We start from the raw sequence: 20,394 nt of genomic DNA, 5'->3' as shown, positions 1-20,394 counted from the left end.
GATATTCTTTCTCACTATTTGAAATTTGGAATTTCTGAACATTGTTGCTCCTCTTTTCTGCCTTGAAATGATTGCATTCTAAAAAATCCTTTCTCTTGGAAGACCCACTTTACGCTTGAGTACTGGTTATCTTATTTCTACTGATTAGATCCTTTAATGATGTGTCTTTCTAGAAGGAGATTCTTTGATGTCCATCTAAGTACTTGCCTAGAATCTCGTCTGTGTGCAAGATATGCCAGTGTTTGTGCGATATCTTTTCATGTTGTTAGTTTTGCTACTGAATGCTGTTATGTATCTGATGTAGTTATCTGAGTCCTGTTTGTTAATCACGGAATCCTTGGGGTCTAGGGAAGATTGTCTACTGATAGCATTTACCTTATGGCTATCTGTGTTAATCACTTTGTGACAGTAAACCTTGTCTAAGAATCTTTTTATCATAACCTGTTTTTACATATTATATGCCACAGAGGAACTACAATTTCATTTGAACCTTTTAACTCCCCATAAGGGGCGCTATTTACCAAATTCTTAGGATGGGTACTTCAAGCATGAATATTACTGTTTCCAGTGGTACAGTTTAGTTTACCATTACTCAGTTTTCAGCAAATCTTAACATTTTAGTTTCTTCCTACTGGGGCTGAAAGTGAACTTTAAATTTAGATGATTGCCATTCAGAGTTTATACAAATCCTTTGGCAGAGCTCTCCATTCCCCACCATATTACAAACAGATCATCAATATATCTACCCAGAGCACTACATCGTTGTTGTATGCCTTGGTAGTGCTGGCGACTTCCCCCTGCCCCAGTCCATGAACATTTTTGCATAGCAGGGGGCAAAGCAGGTCCCCATCAATGTGCCCTGGGTCTGTCTGAAATGCTAGTCATCAATGTGAAAAAAGGTATGGGTTAGACAAACAGAATCATATCCAAGATCATTTCTGCATGCAGCAACAGTGATGTAGATCTAGCTCTCATAAAATGTCAAAAACATTTATATCCAATTCATGCCTGATACAGGAGAACAAGCTGCATAAATCCAAGATAAAAAAAGAAATAAATAACGTCATTTTCCCATTGGATATCATTGATTACCCTAAGGAAGTCTCTGGTATCCTGGATGATGATAGGCTGGAGATTAAAGGTCTCAGGAGATTGTTAACTTACCTAGATGTGTTTTGTAGTAGGCACCGTTTCAAGCTACATACCTCCCTGGTGGATTAGTGTGATTCTTATGTTTTTGGGGGTAAGATATAAAATGGCTGTTTTAGGGTTGACATATCTTAGAAACTTGTAGTTTTCCCACTCTATGAGACCCTGGTGTCTTAATTTCTCAAGATGAACCCAATATTCTTTATTTGATTCAGTCACTATCTTCTTATCAACCCACTCATAACTGACATAATGGCCCAAATACATTTTTGGCGACAGAGTATTCTCTGTTGGTCTGGTGGAGGACTCAATGGCCGTCAGGCAGGGGATACTCCGCCTGCCAAATTTGGAAATGACCACCAAGCTACTGGTCATTTCAAAAACATTGGTAGAAACCACTGTCACTGCGGTTCCTGTCAAGTTTGACGCACGGCTCCTTCAACATGGTAGAGCCGTCTGTTAAACTACATTTTTGTAATTTCTTAAAAGAAAATCCCTAAATGGGATTTTTTATTTGAAAATAAAAAAAAATGCTACCTCACCCTGGGAGTTCTCTTTCATGGTGAGGGGAGCATTAAGCAGTTTTCACCGCCCCGTTGCCACCAGGGTTTTCCTGGCAGTGACAGGCAGTGAAAACTGACCTGTTTCTCCACTCATCTAAGTTAGGTGGACGGACACGGGGGTCAGCTGCAGAAGGGTCTCAGTCCATTGGGCCACTGGAGGGGTGTGTGTAACCATGGCCAAAATTGAGTAGTCTCCACCGTGGTTGCACCAATGGTCCACCTGCTTCTAAATCTGGCGGGTGGACCATTATCTTGGTGATAAGGATACTCCAGCGCTATGATGACGGAGCATCTTTACCACAAAAATATAATCAGCCCGAATGTCATTGATTTGTCTATACCTTTCTTTAAGATACTTACTTTTACACAAGACCACTATATTGCCACCTCTGCCAGATTGACATATAACTGTTTCTTGGTCATTTTGAAGATCTAAAAGTGATCTGTGTTGGTGATATGTGAGACTGAATCTCCCTCTACTGCCCATGTATCAGAGAGTTTTTGGTCTTTGATTATCCCCCTCTTGAAAACCTCTTTCACACTGTGGGACTGAGAAGGAAGAAGTACAGATTTGGGTTTGAATCCACTGTGGCCGCTCAATCTAGAGGTTTATTGATGACGGACGCGTTGAGTATTGGATTGGTGCCACTGCCTGAACCCACATCTAAATCTGAAAGAGCATGTATCACGTCAACATCTATAGGTTACTAGTCTTTATTTCCTACCATGTGATGTCAGTCTTAGGTCTAGTATGGTACCATTTTGTAAGTTTTATGTTCCGTGTAGGGTAAAAAACAAAAGAAAGTAGTTCAATCTCCGTGTCATTTAAAACCAGTCCTAAGAAATGCACCATGTTCATTCATTCATGGTTCATTTCATTTGCTTGTGTCCTCTTGTTGTCATTCTTGCTGGGGTAGTTTGTTGTTTTCTTCCTACGGTTTCTAGGCTGCTTTTTCCTATTTCACCTCTGCATTTGCCTCTTGAACATCCTGTTTGGAGCCATAATTTGCTCTTCCCCTGCTCAGAGGCAAAGTCTGACTGTGCAGCTGCATTGAGCTATCAGCCTCATAAGCTGCATCTTCCCTTCTGATCCTGCTGCTCTCTCTGCAGATATGGTCATGTGTTTTTTTTATTAAAGGTCAAAATATAGTTTTTTTCTAGTTTAATTTCCTCCTCGGCCTTATCAAGGCCTATCTGCATTTTCTTAAGGAAAGCCTCAAAGTCTTCTGGCTTCTCTGTTGATTTGAAATCTATAGTTCGTTTCACTATTTCTTCCAGAATCTTGCTCTGTCTTTCCATGTGTACTTTGCTAGGGTCATTATCATCCCACCCACACAGTTACTGGAATTGCTGACCCATCCTTCTAGCAATGTGGGGTGCAGCTTTGTGCACGTTGGCCCTATAAAGGGAGAATAATATTGAACTAACTGTCCCTCTTCTGCATGGGACCCAGAAGCACTTATTTTTTCAAATACGTATAATAAACACTTCTCCCAAAGAGCCAATTAAAAAAAATAATCATATTTGTGATAGCCTGTAGCCTGCCTTGACAAAATGTCCTGAATTTCTCTTTGACAAAAGCTAATGTTCATTTAAAAATGTCTCTATATATAACTTGTGGCTAGAAAATAACATTTTTAAAGGAGTCGTTTTATGAACAAGGACTATTAAGCTAGTTAGGCTTCAGCATTAGGCCCTGAAGGCTCTCCATGAAAGGTGGGTTCACCATCCCCAGTGACTCCATCTGCTTGGCACCTTCTCCTTGCACAGTTTCTTCCTCAGCCAGCTTTCGCAGGTAGATTGTTCTGGTGACTCCTACTTCTCCGAGGCTTTTACCTACTCTTACGCGGACTCCACTTCAATAGATTCCCATAAACACAATACAAGCAACAAAATGCCACCAAGAGCAGATGTTTGATCAGCATATAATGTCATCAGGAGGTGTCCCACTCTGTCTCCCCAGAGGCTGCCATGCGGTTTACAAGACAACGTAGAATTTGTAGCCCCTGAGCCTAGCAATAACTTCAGCTTTACACCTTCAACTATGATATTTGAATAACAACTCTTTCTGAACTACATTGGCTATTGACCCTTCTGATCCCCACATGCAGAACAAAATCATTCGAAGAGGTCCAGGTATATCAAAGTGATCCATTCGTAGATGGACAGCGTCTTGGGCGATCCTTGGTCCATAAATCCAAGACGTCCCTATCTGGCAGACCAAAAGCTTATTCTACTAGAGCTTGGTACTGGGTCTACCTACTACCCCTAACCACCACCTGCTGTCTTTCTTGAGATTCAGGATGACACTACCAACTTCTACAACACCATATCATGTCTGGAATTGTGAATACCTTTGAAAGAGTGAACAATGAATCATCAGCCCCCTGGTAACCTCAGAATCTCCTTAAAGAAAAGAAAGATCCCAGATCGAGGTGATGTACCCTGTGCCAACATCCATAATCAATCCATCTTAAAAGTGTACAGTTGGGCAGAAAAGTTTGCAAAACAATTATATTGAAGCTAAACCCAGACTCATAACATTCTGAGAAGATTCAGCAAAAGATTGTAAAAAAATGTCAAAGCAAAATGTAAAATAAGCCGGTATCAGTCAAGTTATCAGTCAGAGGATTCCACAGCCCGAGCACGCAGAGGCTCCACTGGTGGAAGCTTGAGGTCAGCCGACTCCGAGTAGAGCGGGCGAGCTAGCAGTTTGTGGGACAGAGCACTCTGTCCACCTAACTCTAAAAAGGGCTCTACATTTTGAGTATTCTTTTGCTTGAAGAAGGTAGCCTGGAGAGGATTACTGAAGAGTGGGAAGATGGAGTGTCTCTTTCTGGGCACAGTGATCAGTCTGCCTGCAGGGTTTAGTCCTTTCTGGAGGGAGTTGTGAGGGCACAGAACAGATGGCTGGCAAAATCTACTTTACACTAACCCTGGGCGGAGTTTGCGGAGTTTCACTACGTGGAACTCCGCGAAGTGCAAAACAAACCCTGCCGCACTACGTGGAGCTCCAGAAGCGGTGGAGTGCGATAGAAAAATGCTGTCCGTGGTGATTGCACAGTGCCGGCTGCTTGTCCGCACTGTGTAATCATTGCGAATGGCACCTTGCACAGTGTAAGCGGTCCCTGCTTTCCTTTTCTGCCACCTGAGTAGATTTTTACTAGAGCGGCAGCTTTCTCAACGTGAATGGGCAGTTTCTCAACGCAAGCTGTCGCGAGCATTCGCGACTACTCGCAATGAGAAACCTGACCCCCGCGTTGAGAAATCTCACAGGGATGTTGATTTTCCACGCTCGCGCTCGCCAACTTGATGTTGACGATCGGGAACTGGGAAAAATATCACCAGGAGGTTGATTTTCCCCGCTTGTGGTCGCCAACTTGACGTTGACGAACGCGAGCGACGGAAAAAACGGAGCGGAGGTTTTCGGAAATCCGTGAGCTCCGTGTAATGCGGAGTGCAGAAAACTCTGCAAACTGCGTGAGCAGAGTGGAGTTCACTGCCCAGTGTTACTTTACACTCAAGAAGGAAGCCAATAGCCCGGAGGATGAAGTTTTTCTGCAATGAAAGGAAGGATGGAAGTATGAGTTGGCAAGCCATGTTCAGTTACAGTTGATGAACACTCATTCTTACCTTGTGTTGAAGAAAGATGTACAGATTTTGCATAGGTCTGCTGGTAGAGGGGGGATGGGGTAGAGGAGGCTGTAAAAATTGAGCAGATACCTGAGATCCAGATAAACAATATTTCTCTCTGAAACTGATGAGATTCAGGCGACTTATGGCCATGTGGCATGTTGTGAGAAGTGCCCGGGAAATCAGAGTAAACTGCTGTCATCCTCTAGAAATGAAATGTGTGTAGCTAAGTCCTCTACAACGTCATGAGAGGCAACCAATAGCTTCTCAACAGGAGGGGAAGAGGTGGACATTGTGTGACAGTCTAGAGATCTTTAGTAACTCAGAGAGGAAGTTGTTGGTTCAGATGCAGTGTTCCACCTTGGAGAAGATTGAGTGGAGGTAGCGTCACCATCATAGTGCAATGCCAACAGCCACCGTACATTGCAACAGTGTCCAACGCCGCAGATAAGGGAAGGGGGATGAACTGAGAGATAGTGTGTGTCCGGCCGTGTGACGGAGACTGACCCAGAGGGCAACCAGACTGTATCAGTCCCTAGGATCTGGTGGAAGACCGACTGGTGCCAGTTGAGGATACAGGATGTAGTTTGATCAATATAGCATTGATGCTGGGAGATGAGGACTTTTTCAGCCAATCGAGACAATACCAGGGTGCCCCAGAGAGATCTGACACCTAGACAGAAGGCACCAGTGTGGCTGGTGTTTTTACTGTGTCCAATACTATACACGTTCATGCTTTGACCTCTGCTCTCTCCTTGTGCGCTCAGCTGAAAGCCGCTACACTGACGAGAACTTCCCAGAAGGAGAAGCTAGTGACCCACCCTTGTCGATGGCCAAGATGGACTCCATCAACGGATACGTCAACGCCTCTCTTCCGGGTGAGTACGACGGCTGCCGCTCTGGAGCAGGACCTGGGAGTGAATGTGCCCCTGGGAGGAAGCTCTCATCCAGGGAACACAACAGCCTTATAGATAGTGCGACAAGATTGCGATGGAACAAGAGCATCATGTCCTGGATATCTGACTTCGATTGGGAGAACACAAGCTTTGCACAATCGATGTAAGCCTTTGTTTGAGAGGTGGGGGGGGGCCTCAGCTTCAAGTCCCTCTGCCCCGCTTCCCCACGGACACACACCTGTCTGATCATAAGCCACTTATGTGAATTCTCTCTGCCCTAGTGAGCAAATAAGATATAATGTAACTTTCTACTTTATTTACTCAACCCTCTGTACGAAAAGCCTGTTTGTACGAAGCACACAAGCTAGGTGTTGACTGTTTTATATACAGACTGAAGATGCCCCTATGTGAAGTCTAAAGGTGCAAAAGCCAATGTTCTGTCTTCCTCTAGTGGTCAGTGTAACATCAACATTGACTGGTGTTGGCTGTTTTTATATACAGACTGAAGATACCTCTATGTGAAGCCTATAGATGCAAAAGCCAATGTTCAGTGTTCTTCCACTGGTCAGTGTAGGATCACATAAAACAGAGGCCACTTCAAGCGCGCAGTGGATACAAAAGGTGAAAGTGAGGCAACTGCAGAGGGTACGCTATACCACTGATGCCTATCTGCTCTTGTATGCGCGATTTGACTCGATGACTGCAAAATAACGCTGCGTGATTCTTTGCGCCACTTGCACTGCTTTTAAAAATGATTACTAGTTTTTAAAATCCTGCACTTTAAAAAAAAAATTATTTCCTCACCTGTTCACTCCAAGGGCAACTCTCCCCAGTCCGCCGCGAGATCTCTCGTTTGAGTGGAGGGAGACTTGGCCCGACGCACTTCCGGTGGAGCGTGAGTTGGCGTTCTAGTGCTCAACTCCCCTCCACATAAGATACAGATGCACTCCAAGCGCGCAGCAGATGTGCTAAACGGGTGCGCCACCAGCGCGCCGAAGGTGTGCCAAAGGCAAGCCCGTCTGGGCCCGTCCGTGCCTGAACGGGACCTGGGGCCAGAACCCCCGCCCCCGGACACATTGCTGCCATAAGTATACCAGTATTCAGCTGAAAACCCTGAATAGGCCTATGGAGCCACAATGCACGCATTCAATCTCGATCCCAAAATAGATGCCTTCAGTGCATGTTCGAGACTCCCTCACCCATGGCCCATCCGCAAGACAACATACAAACTTCTCCTGCTCAACTGCAGATCCCTACCCAAACACAAGCGAATTTTTCATCCTTTTAAATGACGAGGCCCCTGAAGTTTTATTTTTGACAGAAACTTGGCTTAATAATAGCTCTGATCCGGACATAATCCAAACCTTACCACCAGGCTATTCAATCCAGAGAGTGGACAGAGGGACAGGAAAGGGTGGGGGAATTGCCATCATATATAAGGACCACCTACCCTGCCGCCTAATGGACAGCCCCCTATCAGACTGTGAAAACACCCACTTTGTGATCGATTTCGCCCCCATCTCACACTTTCTGGCATCCTCATCTATCGCCCTCCTGGAGCAACAGGACAGTTCGTGAAAACGCTGTTAGAAACAGCAGGGATCCTTGCTAGTCACCCTCCCGATTTTACCCTCTTGGGGGACTTTTAATGACCCTACAGCTGCACTTGCCACAGAACTAGCCCGGGACCTTGCAACTTACCGACTTCACCAAAAGGTTTCACTCCCCACTCAAGAAAAAGGGCATCTCTTAGACTCCCTCTTTTCCAACCTGGAAAATCTGGTAGGAAATAAACCCATCCCCCTTCCATGGTCAGACCATTTCTTAATACCTTTTCTCTGGACACACCTCCAAAAAACTCCACACCTTCCTCCACCGTGCTCACTAATCCGACCCTGATCCAAACTACCCGTGGAGAGATGGACATCTGAACTGAATAAATCTCAACCCAGCCCCGCCATGGACTCTGTGATTAACAACAAAACTTTCCATAACTGGATTGAGGGGTCTCTCAACCTGGTGCTCCCGAAAGTCTCGACCCAGAAGAAAACGGGCCGCACCCGCTCCCAATGGTATACCCCCAGACTATGCACTCTAAGGCAACAGGGCAAAAACCCACAGAGAAGATGGAGGAGAGACTTCTCCCCCACAAAAAAAGCTAGAATATTGGGAGTCCATACATCACAATAAATCAGAAATTAAAGCGGCCCAGGCCTCCTTCTATGAAGGAAAATATTAGCAGCAGGTAATTCTCCCAGAGAAATTTTCCATATTGCTACTAAATTAATGAAGAATCCTGACCCCCCTAGACACCTCCAGTCACCGCTGCACTGAATTGGCTAACTTTATTTCCACTAAAATCCAGAACATCCTCAAACTTTTGCCTCAAGAAGACACGAACATTCCAAGTATAAACACATATGACTGCCTACAAGCGGACAAACCGGAATTGAGGACTTTCCCACCTCTTACGCAGGAATCCTTCCTCTCCTCACTGTCATCATTAAAAAGTGGCTCCCCCTCAGATCCCGCACCCCCTAATATCCTGTCATTAGTCGAACCTACCATTGCCCCCATGGCCGCCCAACTAAATAATACCTCTTTCGATTCTGGCAGGTACCCCCTGAGTGGAAAAGGGCAATGGTCCCAGACCTGCTAAAAAAACCTAACCTAGATCCCATGGATCTAGGCAACTACCCACCCATTTCACTCCTGCCGGGCATCAGCAAAATAGCAGAGAAACATGCCAACGCGCACTGTCGGCCTTTCTCGAAACTAATGGTGCACTCCACCCCTCTCAAATGGGCTTCCGTCCCGGCCAGGGGCCAGAAACCGCCATACTATCAGTGGTGGAGGAAACCAGAAAAATTCTTGACGCAGGAGGTACAGACGCAATCGCGGCATTCGACACGGTCAACCACCGTGTCCTGGTCCACCGCCTTAGGAGGGCAGGAGTGTCCAGAACAGCGATAACATGGCTGCAGTCCTTCTTAGAAGGTGATCTTTCCAGGTCTTTCAAGGCAACCACATTTCACAAACCATGCCATTAGGGTGCGGGGTCCCACAGGGCTCCTCGCTGAGCCCCACCCTTTGTAACGCCTATATAGCTCCAAGGGCAGAAAAAGTATCTCCATTCGAATACACGTGGTGACCTACGCGAACGACACTCAACTAGTCATAGCGCTGAGCCAGCCCTGCCAACAAGCTAAGGGCCTTCTGCCCCGCCTGGAGGATGTAGTAAAGTGGATGAGTCTCTCGCACCTGAAACTCAATGGGGAGAAGACCGAACTTATGATTCTGGGTGACCATCCGAGCCCCTGTCTAAATACCCTCTGGCCATCTTCGATGGGATCACTGCCGTCCCCCAAAACAGAAATAAAAAGCCTAGGAATATGGCTAGACCAGAACCTTACCTTCAAAACCCAGGCAAGAAAGACGGCTGCCGAGTGTTATGGTCTACTCAGAATTATTCGTAAAGTCCTCCCTCTCTTACCTCCTCTCGCTAAAAGATTAGTCACCCAGGCCCTCATCCTGTCCAGGCTGGGCTATGGCAATGCCCTCTATTTAGGTGCCCCTAAAGAGGTAATTTTAAAACCACAGGCCATACAGAATTGTGCTGCAAGGCTGCTCACTGATACCTCCTCCCGTTGCTCAGCAAGACCAGCCCTCTGCTCGCTCCACTGGCTCCCAGAGCAGCAGAGAGTACACTTTAAAGCCCTTTGCATAGCACACAAGCCCATCAACGATCATGGGCCACCAATCAACAGGGCAATGTTTCGTCCGTAAAGAGCAAACAGGGCACTCCGTTCAAATGAACTTCATCAATCAATCAATCAATCATGCCATTTGTATAGCGCGCTACTCACCCGGGAGGGTCTCAAGGCGCTTGGGGGGAGGGGTATGCTACTGCTCGAACAGCCAGGTCTTGAGTTGTCTCCTGAAGGCGAGGTGGTCCTGGGTCAGCCGAAGGTGGATGGGGAGGGAGTTCCAAGTCTTGGCAGCCAGGTAAGAGAAGGATCTTCCTCCGGCGGTGGCTCTTCGGATGCGTGGTATGGCGGCGAGGGCGAGGCTAGTAGACTGTAGCTGGCGGGTGGGCGTGTAGAAGGTCAGGCGGTCGTTGAGGTACTTCGGGCCCAGGTCGTGGAGAGACTTGTGTGCGTGAGTGAGGAGCCGGAACGTGATCCTCTTGTCGACGGGGAGCCAGTGCAGGTTCCTCAGGTGGCTGGAGATGTGGCTGCGTCGGGGGACATCCGGGATGAGTCGGGCAGAGGCGTTCTGGATGCGCTGGAGTCTTTTCTGTAGCTTGGCTGTGGTTCCGGCATAGAGGGCGTAGATCTAGCGGCGTAGATCTAGCGACGATTCCCAGGACAAAGAAGGCCAGAAGCGGTGGCAGGCTCGTCTCACTCAACGCCTCCAAACTATGGAATGCTCTCCCACTACGTCTACGGAGTGAACCTAATCATCTGAAATTTCCTAAACAACTAATGACCTGGCTGTTCATCTAGAGCCCTCCCTTCTCTTCTCTCGTATCCACGCAGCGCTGCGATGCCTCCGGGTAGCCATGCGTGATACAAATAATAACAATAACAACATGGATTGCTACTTCAAGTTCAGAATAAGTGTCCCCCTTTGTAACCAAAGAAGTTGTACTACAAAGCTTACTAACATCAATCCTACTGAGTAACTACTTTCTTAAAAAAGCTGTTACATATCTCTCATGGGATCAATTATTTAAACCCCAGTGGATGCCCTCATTCCAAGAACATTCTTCACTGTCAATTACTCTTTATCAACAATTCCTTCAGGACTAAACAAAAGAACACATTTTACCAAACCACAAGAAAGTTATTCATGCAACAAATTCATAAAAAAAGAATTGAAGTGTCTGTATTTGAATCATGTTAGCAGGTTGTTGCCAATCATGTCAATCACCCACAATCCTCTTGTCATGCAAATGGCCTCGAGAATCATGGTGCATTCCTCACCCGGGATCCTATTTATACTGAGGTGCCTGCGACATGTTTCAACACTTAAGGAATATAACTGGTCTTAATTAGATCACCTTATTGTGGTCATATTTCATCATCTCGACACTGTGTAGTCATACTCTGTTCAAGTTTCTTCAATTACCTAAAGTACATACGTTAATAAAATCTTTCACGTAAAATAGTTTTTAATAAATGAAACTCATTTACATTATGAGGTTTTCAGAAAATATAATTTGGCATCTACATACAAACAAAATGCAGTTTTTGGAGCACGTTCCGGCAAAACACTCGTGCGTACATTACTACTAGATTCTGGGGGTCATCTTTACTACTATAATCTGGGGGTCATCTTTACTACTAGAATCTGGGGTCATATTTACTACTATAATCTGGGGGTCATCATACTACTAGAATGTGGGGGTCATCTTTACTACTATATTCTGGGGGTCATTTTTACTACTATAATCTGGGGGTCATATTTACTACTAGATTCTGGGGGTCTTTTTTACTTCTAGAACCCGAGGGTCATCTTTACTGCTATAATCTGGGGGTAATTTTTACTACTATAATCTGGGGGTCATATTTACTACTAGATTCTGGGGGTCATCTTTACTACTATAATCTGGGGGTCATCTTTACTACTAGAATCTGGGGTCATATTTACTACTATAATCTGGGGGTCATCATACTACTAGAATGTGGGGGTCATCTTTACTACTATATTCTGGGGGTCATTTTTACTACTATAATCTGGGGGTCATATTTACTACTAGATTCTGGGGGTCTTTTTTACTTCTAGAACCCGAGGGTCATCTTTACTGCTATAATCTGGGGGTAATTTTTACTACTATAATCTGGGGGTCATATTTACTACTAGATTCTGGGGATATTCTTTACTGCTAGAATCTGGGGATCTTCTTTTAATTCTAGGACCTGGGGGTCATCTTTACTACTAGATTCTGGGGGTATTCTTTACTACTGGAATCTGTAGGTATTCATTACTATTAGAACCTAGGGGTATTTTTTAATTATAGAATCTGGGGGTCATCTTTGCTACTAGAATCTGGGGATATTTAGAATCTGGGGTTATTCTTTACTACTATAATCTGGGGGTCATCTTTACTACTAGAATTTGAGGTCATCTTTACTACTATAATCTGGGGGTCATCATACTACTAGAATGTGGTGGTCATCTTTACTACTATAATCTGGGGGTCATTTTTACTACTATAATCTGGGGGTCGTATTTACTACTAGATTCTGGGGGTCTTTTTTACTTCTAGAATCCGAGGGTCATCTTTACTGCTATAATCTGGGGGTCATTTTTACTACTATAATCTGGGGGTCATATTTACTACTAGATTCTGGGGATATTCTTTACTACTAGAATCTGGGGATCTTCTTTTAATTCTAGGACCTGGGGGTCATCTTTACTACTAGATTCTGGGGGTATTCTTAACTACAGGAATCTGTAGGTATTCATTACTATTAGAACCTAGGGGTATTTTTTAATTCTAGAATCTGGGGGTCATCTTTGCTACTAGAATATGGGGATATTTCTTACTACTAGAATCTGGGGGTCATCTTTACTACTATAATCTGGGGGGGTCATATTTACTACTAGAATCTGTGGGTATTCTTCACTACTAGAATCTGGCGGTCTTTTTTACTTCTAGAATCTGAGGGTCATCTTTACTACTATAATCTGGGGGTCATCTTTACTACTAGAATCTGGGGTCATCTTTACTACTATAATCTAGGGGTCATCTTTACTACTAGAACCTGGAGGTCTTTTTTACTTCTAGAATCTGAGGGTCATCTTTAGTACTAGAATCTGGGGTCATCTTTACTACTATAATCTGGGGTCATCTTTACTACTAGATTCTGGGGGTATTCTTTACTACTAGAATCTGGAGGTATTCATTACTACTAGAACCTGGGGGAATTTTTTAATTCTTGAATCTGGGCCTCATCTTCACTACTAGATTCTGGGGGCATTTTTTACTATTAGAATATGTAGGTATTCATCACTACTAGAACCTGGGGGTATTTTTTAATTCTAGAATCTGGGGGTCATCTTTGCTAAAAGAATCTGGGGATATTCCTTACTACTAGAATCTGGGGGTATTCTTCACTACTAGAATCTGGAGGTCTTTTTTACTTCTAGAATCTGAGGGTCATCTTTACTACTAGAATCTGGGGGTCAACTTTACTACTATAATCTGGGGGTCATCTTTACTACTAGAATTTGGGGGTCATCTTTACTACTAGAATCTGGGGTCATTTTTACTACTATAATCTGAGGGTCATCATACTACTAGAATGTGGGGGTCATCTTTACTACTATAATCTGGGGGTCATTTTTACTACTATAATCTGGGGGTCATATTTACTACTAGATTCTGGGGGTCTTTTTTACTTCTAGAACCCGAGGGTCATCTTTACTGCTATAATCTGGGGGTAATTTTTACTACTATAATCTGGGGGTCATATTTACTACTAGATTCTGGGGATATTCTTTACTGCTAGAATCTGGGGATCTTCTTTTAATTCTAGGACCTAGGGGTCATCTTTACTACTAGATTCTGGGGGTATTCTTTACTACTGGAATCTGTAGGTATTCATTACTATTAGAACCTAGGGGTATTTTTTAATTATAGAATCTGGGCGTCATCTTTGCTACTAGAATCTGGGGATATTTAGAATCTGGGGTTATTCTTTACTACTATAATCTGGGGGTCATCTTTACTACTAGAATTTGAGGTCATCTTTACTACTATAATCTGGGGGTCATCATACTACTAGAATGTGGGGGTCATCTTTACTACTATAATCTGGGGGTCATTTTTACTACTATAATCTGGGGGTCGTATTTACTACTAGATTCTGGGGGTCTTTTTTACTTCTAGAATCCGAGGGTCATCTTTACTGCTATAATCTGGGGGTCATTTTTACTACTATAATCTGGGGGTCATATTTACTACTAGATTCTGGGGATATTCTTTACTACTAGAATCTGGGGATCTTCTTTTAATTCTAGGACCTGGGGGTCATCTTTACTACTAGATTCTGGGGGTATTCTTAACTACAGGAATCTGTAGGTATTCATTACTACTAGAACCTAGGGGTATTTTTTAATTCTAGAATCTGGGGGTCATCTTTGCTACTAGAATATGGGGATATTTCTTACTACTAGAATCTGGGGGTCATCTTTACTACTATAATCTGGGGGGGTCATATTTACTACTAGAATCTGTGGGTATTCTTCACTACTAGAATCTGGCGGTCTTTTTTACTTCTAGAATCTGAGGGTTATCTTTACTACTATAATCTGAGGGTCATCTTTACTACTAGAATCTGGGGTCATCTTTACTACTATAATCTAGGGGTCATCTTTACTACTAGAACCTGGAGGTCTTTTTTACTTCTAGAATCTGAGGGTCATCTTTACTACTATAATCTGGGGGTCATCTTTAGTACTAGAATCTGGGGTCATCTTTACTACTATAATCTGGGGTCATCTTTACTACTATAATCTTGGGGTCATCTTTACTACTAGAATGTGGGGGTCATTTTTACTACTATAATCTGGGGGTCACATTTACTGCTAGATTCTGGGGATATTCTTTACTGCTAGAATCTGGGGGTCTGTTTTTAATTCTAGAATCTGGGGGTCATCTTTACTACTAGATTCTGGGGGTATTCTTTACTACTAGAATCTGGAGGTATTCATTACTACTAGAACCTGGGGGAATTTTTTAATTCTTGAATCTGGGCCTCATCTTCACTACTAGATTCTGGGGGTATTTTTTACTATTAGAATATGTAGGTATTCATCACTACTAGAACCTGGGGGTATTTTTTAATTCTAGAATCTGGGGGTCATCTTTGCTAAAAGAATCTGGGGATATTCCTTACTACTAGAATCTGGGGGTATTCTTCACTACTAGAATCTGGAGGTCTTTTTTACTTCTAGAATCTGAGGGTCATCTTTACTACTAGAATCTGGGGGTCAACTTTACTACTATAATCTGGGGGTCATCTTTACTACTAGAATTTGGGGGTCATCTTTACTACTAGAATCTGGGGTCATTTTTACTACTATAATCTGAGGGTCATCATACTACTAGAATGTGGGGGTCATCTTTACTACTATAATCTGGGGGTCATTTTTACTACTATAATCTGGGGGTCATATTTACTACTAGATTCTGGGGGTCTTTTTTACTTCTAGAACCCGAGGGTCATCTTTACTGCTATAATCTGGGGGTAATTTTTACTACTATAATCTGGGGGTCATATTTACTACTAGATTCTGGGGATATTCTTTACTGCTAGAATCTGGGGATCTTCTTTTAATTCTAGGACCTGGGGGTCATCTTTACTACTAGATTCTGGGGGTATTCTTTACTACTGGAATCTGTAGGTATTCATTACTATTAGAACCTAGGGGTATTTTTTAATTCTAGAATCTGGGGGTCATTTTTGCTACTAGAATCTGGGGATATTTAGAATCTGGGGTTATTCTTTACTACTATAATCTGGGGGTCATCTTTACTACTAGAATTTGGGGTCATCTTTACTACTATAATCTGGGGGTCATCATACTACTAGAATGTGGGGGTCATCTTTACTACTATAATCTGGGGGTCATTTTTACTACTATAATCTGGGGGTCGTATTTACTACTAGATTCTGGGGGTCTTTTTTACTTCTAGAATCCGAGGGTCATCTTTACTGCTATAATCTGGGGGTCATTTTTACTACTATAATCTGGGGGTCATATTTACTACTAGATTCTGGGGATATTCTTTACTACTAGAATCTGGGGATATTCTTTACTATTAGAATCTGGGGATCTTCTTTTAATTCTAGGACCTGGGGGTCATCTTTACTACTAGATTCTGGGGGTATTCTTAACTACTGGAATCTGTAGGTATTCATTACTACTAGAACCTAGGGGTATTTTTTAATTCTAGAATCTGGGGGTCATCTTTGCTACTAGAATATGGGGATATTTCTTACTACTAGAATCTGGGGGTCATCTTTACTACTATAATCTGGGGGGGTCATATTTACTACTAGAATCTGTGGGTATTCTTCACTACTAGAATCTGGCGGTCTTTTTTACTTCTAGAATCTGAGGGTCATCTTTACTACTATAATCTGGGGTTCATCTTTACTACTAGAATCTGGGGTCATCTTTACTACTATAATCTAGGGGTCATCTTTACTACTAGAACCTGAAGGTCTTTTTTACTTCTAGAATCTGAGGGTCATCTTTACTACTATAATCTGGGGGTCATCTTTAGTACTAGAATCTGGGGTCATCTTTACTACTATAATCTGGGGTCATCTTTACTACTATAATCTGGGGGTCATCTTTACTACTAGAATGTGGGGGTCATTTTTACTACTATAATCTGGGGTTCACATTTACTGCTAGATTCTGGGGATATTCTTTACTGCTAGAATCTGGGGGTCTGTTTTTAATTCTAGAATCTGGGGGTCATCTTTACTACTAGATTCTGGGGGTATTCTTTACTACTAGAATCTGGAGGTATTCATTACTACTAGAACCTGGGGGAATTTTTTAATTCTTGAATCTGGGCCTCATCTTCACTACTAGATTCTGGGGGTATTTTTTACTATTAGAATATGTAGGTATTCATCACTACTAGAACCTGGGGGTATTTTTTAATTCTAGAATCTGGGGGTCATCTTTGCTAAAAGAATCTGGGGATATTCCTTACTACTAGAATCTGGGGGTATTCTTCACTACTAGAATCTGGAGGTCTTTTTTACTTCTAGAATCTGAGGGTCGTCTTTACTACTAGAATCTGGGGGTCAACTTTACTACTATAATCTGGGGGTCATCTTTACTACTAGAATTTGGGGGTCATCTTTACTACTATAATCTGGGGGTCATCATACTACTAGAATGTGGGGGTCATCTTTACTACTATAATCTGGGGGTCATTTTTACTACTATAATCTGGGAGTCATATTTACTACTAGCTTCTGGGGGTCTTTTTTACTTCTAGAACCTGAGGGTCATCTTTACTGCTATAATCTGGGGGTAATTTTTACTACTATAATCTGGGGGTCATATTTACTACTAGATTCTGGGGATATTCTTTACTGCTAGAATCTGGGGATCTTCTTTTAATTCTAGGACCTGGGGGTCATCTTTACTACTAGATTCTGGGGGTATTCTTTACTACTGGAATCTGTAGGTATTCATTACTATTAGAACCTAGGGGTATTTTTTAATTCTAGAATCTGGGGGTCATCTTTGCTACTAGAATCTGGGGATATTTAGAATCTGGGGTTATTCTTTACTACTATAATCTGGGGGTCATCTTTACTACTAGAATTTGGGGTCATCTTTACTACTATAATCTGGGGGTCATCATACCACTAGAATGTGGGGGTCATCTTTACTACTATAATCTGGGGGTCATTTTTACTACTATAATCTGGGGGTTGTATTTACTACTAGATTCTGGGGGTCTTTTTTACTTCTAGAATCCAAGGGTCATCTTTACTGCTATAATCTGGGGGTCATTTTTACTACTATAATCTGGGGTTCAAATTTAGTACTAGAATCTGGGGATATTCTTTACTACTAGAATCTGGGGATATTCTTTACTACTAGAATCTGGGGATCTTCTTTTAATTCTAGGACCTGGGGGTCATCTTTACTACTAGATTCTGGGGGTATTCTTAACTACTGGAATCTGTAGGTATTCATTACTACTAGAACCTAGGGGTATTTTTTAATTCTAGAATCTGGGGGTCATCTTTGCTACTAGAATATGGGGATATTTCTTACTACTAGAATCTGGGGGTCATCTTTACTACTATAATCTGGGGGGGTCATATTTACTACTAGAATCTGTGGGTATTCTTCACTACTAGAATCTGGCGGTCTTTTTCACTTCTAGAATCTGAGGGTCATCTTTACTACTATATTCTGGGGGTCATCTTTACTACTAGAATCTGGGGTCATCTTTACTACTATAATCTAGGGGTCATTTTTACTACTAGAACCTGGAGGTCTTTTTTACTTCTAGAATCTGAGGGTCATCTTTACTACTATAATCTGGGGGTCATCTTTAGTACTAGAATCTGGGGTCATCTTTACTACTATAATCTGGGGTCATCTTTACTACTATAATCTGGGGGTCATCTTTACTACTAGAATGTGGGGGTCATTTTTACTACTATAATCTGGGGGTCACATTTACTGCTAGATTCTGGGGATATTCTTTACTGCTAGAATCTGGGGGTCTGTTTTTAATTCTAGAATCTGGGGGTCATCTTTACTACTAGATTCTGGGGGTATTCTTTACTACTAGAATCTGGAGGTATTCATTACTACTAGAACCTAGGGGAATTTTTTAATTCTTGAATCTGGGCCTCATCTTCACTACTAGATTCTGGGGGTATTTGTTACTATTAGAATATGTAGGTATTCATCACTACTAGAACCTGGGGGTATTTTTTAATTCTAGAATCTGGGGGTCATCTTTGCTAAAAGAATCCGGGGATATTCCTTACTACTAGAATCTGGGGGTATTCTTCACTACTAGAATCTGGAGGTCTTTTTTACTTCTAGAATCTGAGGGTCATCTTTACTACTAGAATCTGGGGGTCAACTTTACTACTATAATCTGGGGGTCATCTTTACTACTAGAATTTGGGGGTCATCTTTACTACTAGAATCTGGGGTCATTTTTACTACTATAATCTGAGGGTCATCATACTACTAGAATGTGGGGGTCATCTTTACTACTATAATCTGGGGGTCATTTTTACTACTATAATCTGGGGGTCATATTTACTACTAGATTCTGGGGGTCTTTTTTACTTCTAGAACCCGAGGGTCATCTTTACTGCTATAATCTGGGGGTAATTTTTACTACTATAATCTGGGGGTCATATTTACTACTAGATTCTGGGGATATTCTTTACTGCTAGAATCTGGGGATCTTCTTTTAATTCTAGGACCTAGGGGTCATCTTTACTACTAGATTCTGGGGGTATTCTTTACTACTGGAATCTGTAGGTATTCATTACTATTAGAACCTAGGGGTATTTTTTAATTATAGAATCTGGGCGTCATCTTTGCTACTAGAATCTGGGGATATTTAGAATCTGGGGTTATTCTTTACTACTATAATCCGGGGGTCATCTTTACTACTAGAATTTGAGGTCATCTTTACTACTATAATCTGGGGGTCATCATACTACTAGAATGTGGGGGTCATCTTTACTACTATAATCTGGGGGTCATTTTTACTACTATAATCTGGGGGTCGTATTTACTACTAGATTCTGGGGGTCTTTTTTACTTCTAGAATCCGAGGGTCATCTTTACTGCTATAATCTGGGGGTCATTTTTACTACTATAATCTGGGGGTCATATTTACTACTAGATTCTGGGGATATTCTTTACTACTAGAATCTGGGGATCTTCTTTTAATTCTAGGACCTGGGGGTCATCTTTACTACTAGATTCTGGGGGTATTCTTAACTACAGGAATCTGTAGGTATTCATTACTACTAGAACCTAGGGGTATTTTTTAATTCTAGAATCTGGGGGTCATCTTTGCTACTAGAATATGGGGATATTTCTTACTACTAGAATCTGGGGGTCATCTTTACTACTATAATCTGGGGGGGTCATATTTACTACTAGAATCTGTGGGTATTCTTCACTACTAGAATCTGGCGGTCTTTTTTACTTCTAGAATCTGAGGGTTATCTTTACTACTATAATCTGAGGGTCATCTTTACTACTAGAATCTGGGGTCATCTTTACTACTATAATCTAGGGGTCATCTTTACTACTAGAACCTGGAGGTCTTTTTTACTTCTAGAATCTGAGGGTCATCTTTACTACTATAATCTGGGGGTCATCTTTAGTACTAGAATCTGGGGTCATCTTTACTACTATAATCTGGGGTCATCTTTACTACTATAATCTTGGGGTCATCTTTACTACTAGAATGTGGGGGTCATTTTTACTACTATAATCTGGGGGGTCACATTTACTGCTAGATTCTGGGGATATTCTTTACTGCTAGAATCTGGGGGTCTGTTTTTAATTCTAGAATCTGGGGGTCATCTTTACTACTAGATTCTGGGGGTATTCTTTAC

At 42.4% G+C, this 20,394-nt stretch overlaps 1 protein-coding gene across 1 annotated transcript in view; it reads left to right on the top strand.

Annotated features, from left to right (window-relative positions):
• The window catches only part of F8 (coagulation factor VIII), a 289,264-nt gene that overhangs the window by 8,736 nt on the left and 260,134 nt on the right, over nucleotides 1-20,394 (top strand). Inside the window, exon 2 of the mRNA XM_078664066.1 lies at nucleotides 6,113-6,223. Within this exon, the coding sequence (XP_078520192.1) occupies nucleotides 6,175-6,223 (49 nt within the window). The 5' untranslated portion in view covers nucleotides 6,113-6,174. The remainder of the gene's footprint in view (nucleotides 1-6,112; nucleotides 6,224-20,394) is intronic.

The sequence above is a fragment of the Lissotriton helveticus genome, chromosome 10 (genome assembly GCF_964261635.1).
Source record: "Lissotriton helveticus chromosome 10, aLisHel1.1, whole genome shotgun sequence".
Taxonomy (NCBI): domain Eukaryota; kingdom Metazoa; phylum Chordata; class Amphibia; order Caudata; family Salamandridae; genus Lissotriton; species Lissotriton helveticus.
This window is presented reverse-complemented; position numbering and strand designations above follow the sequence as displayed.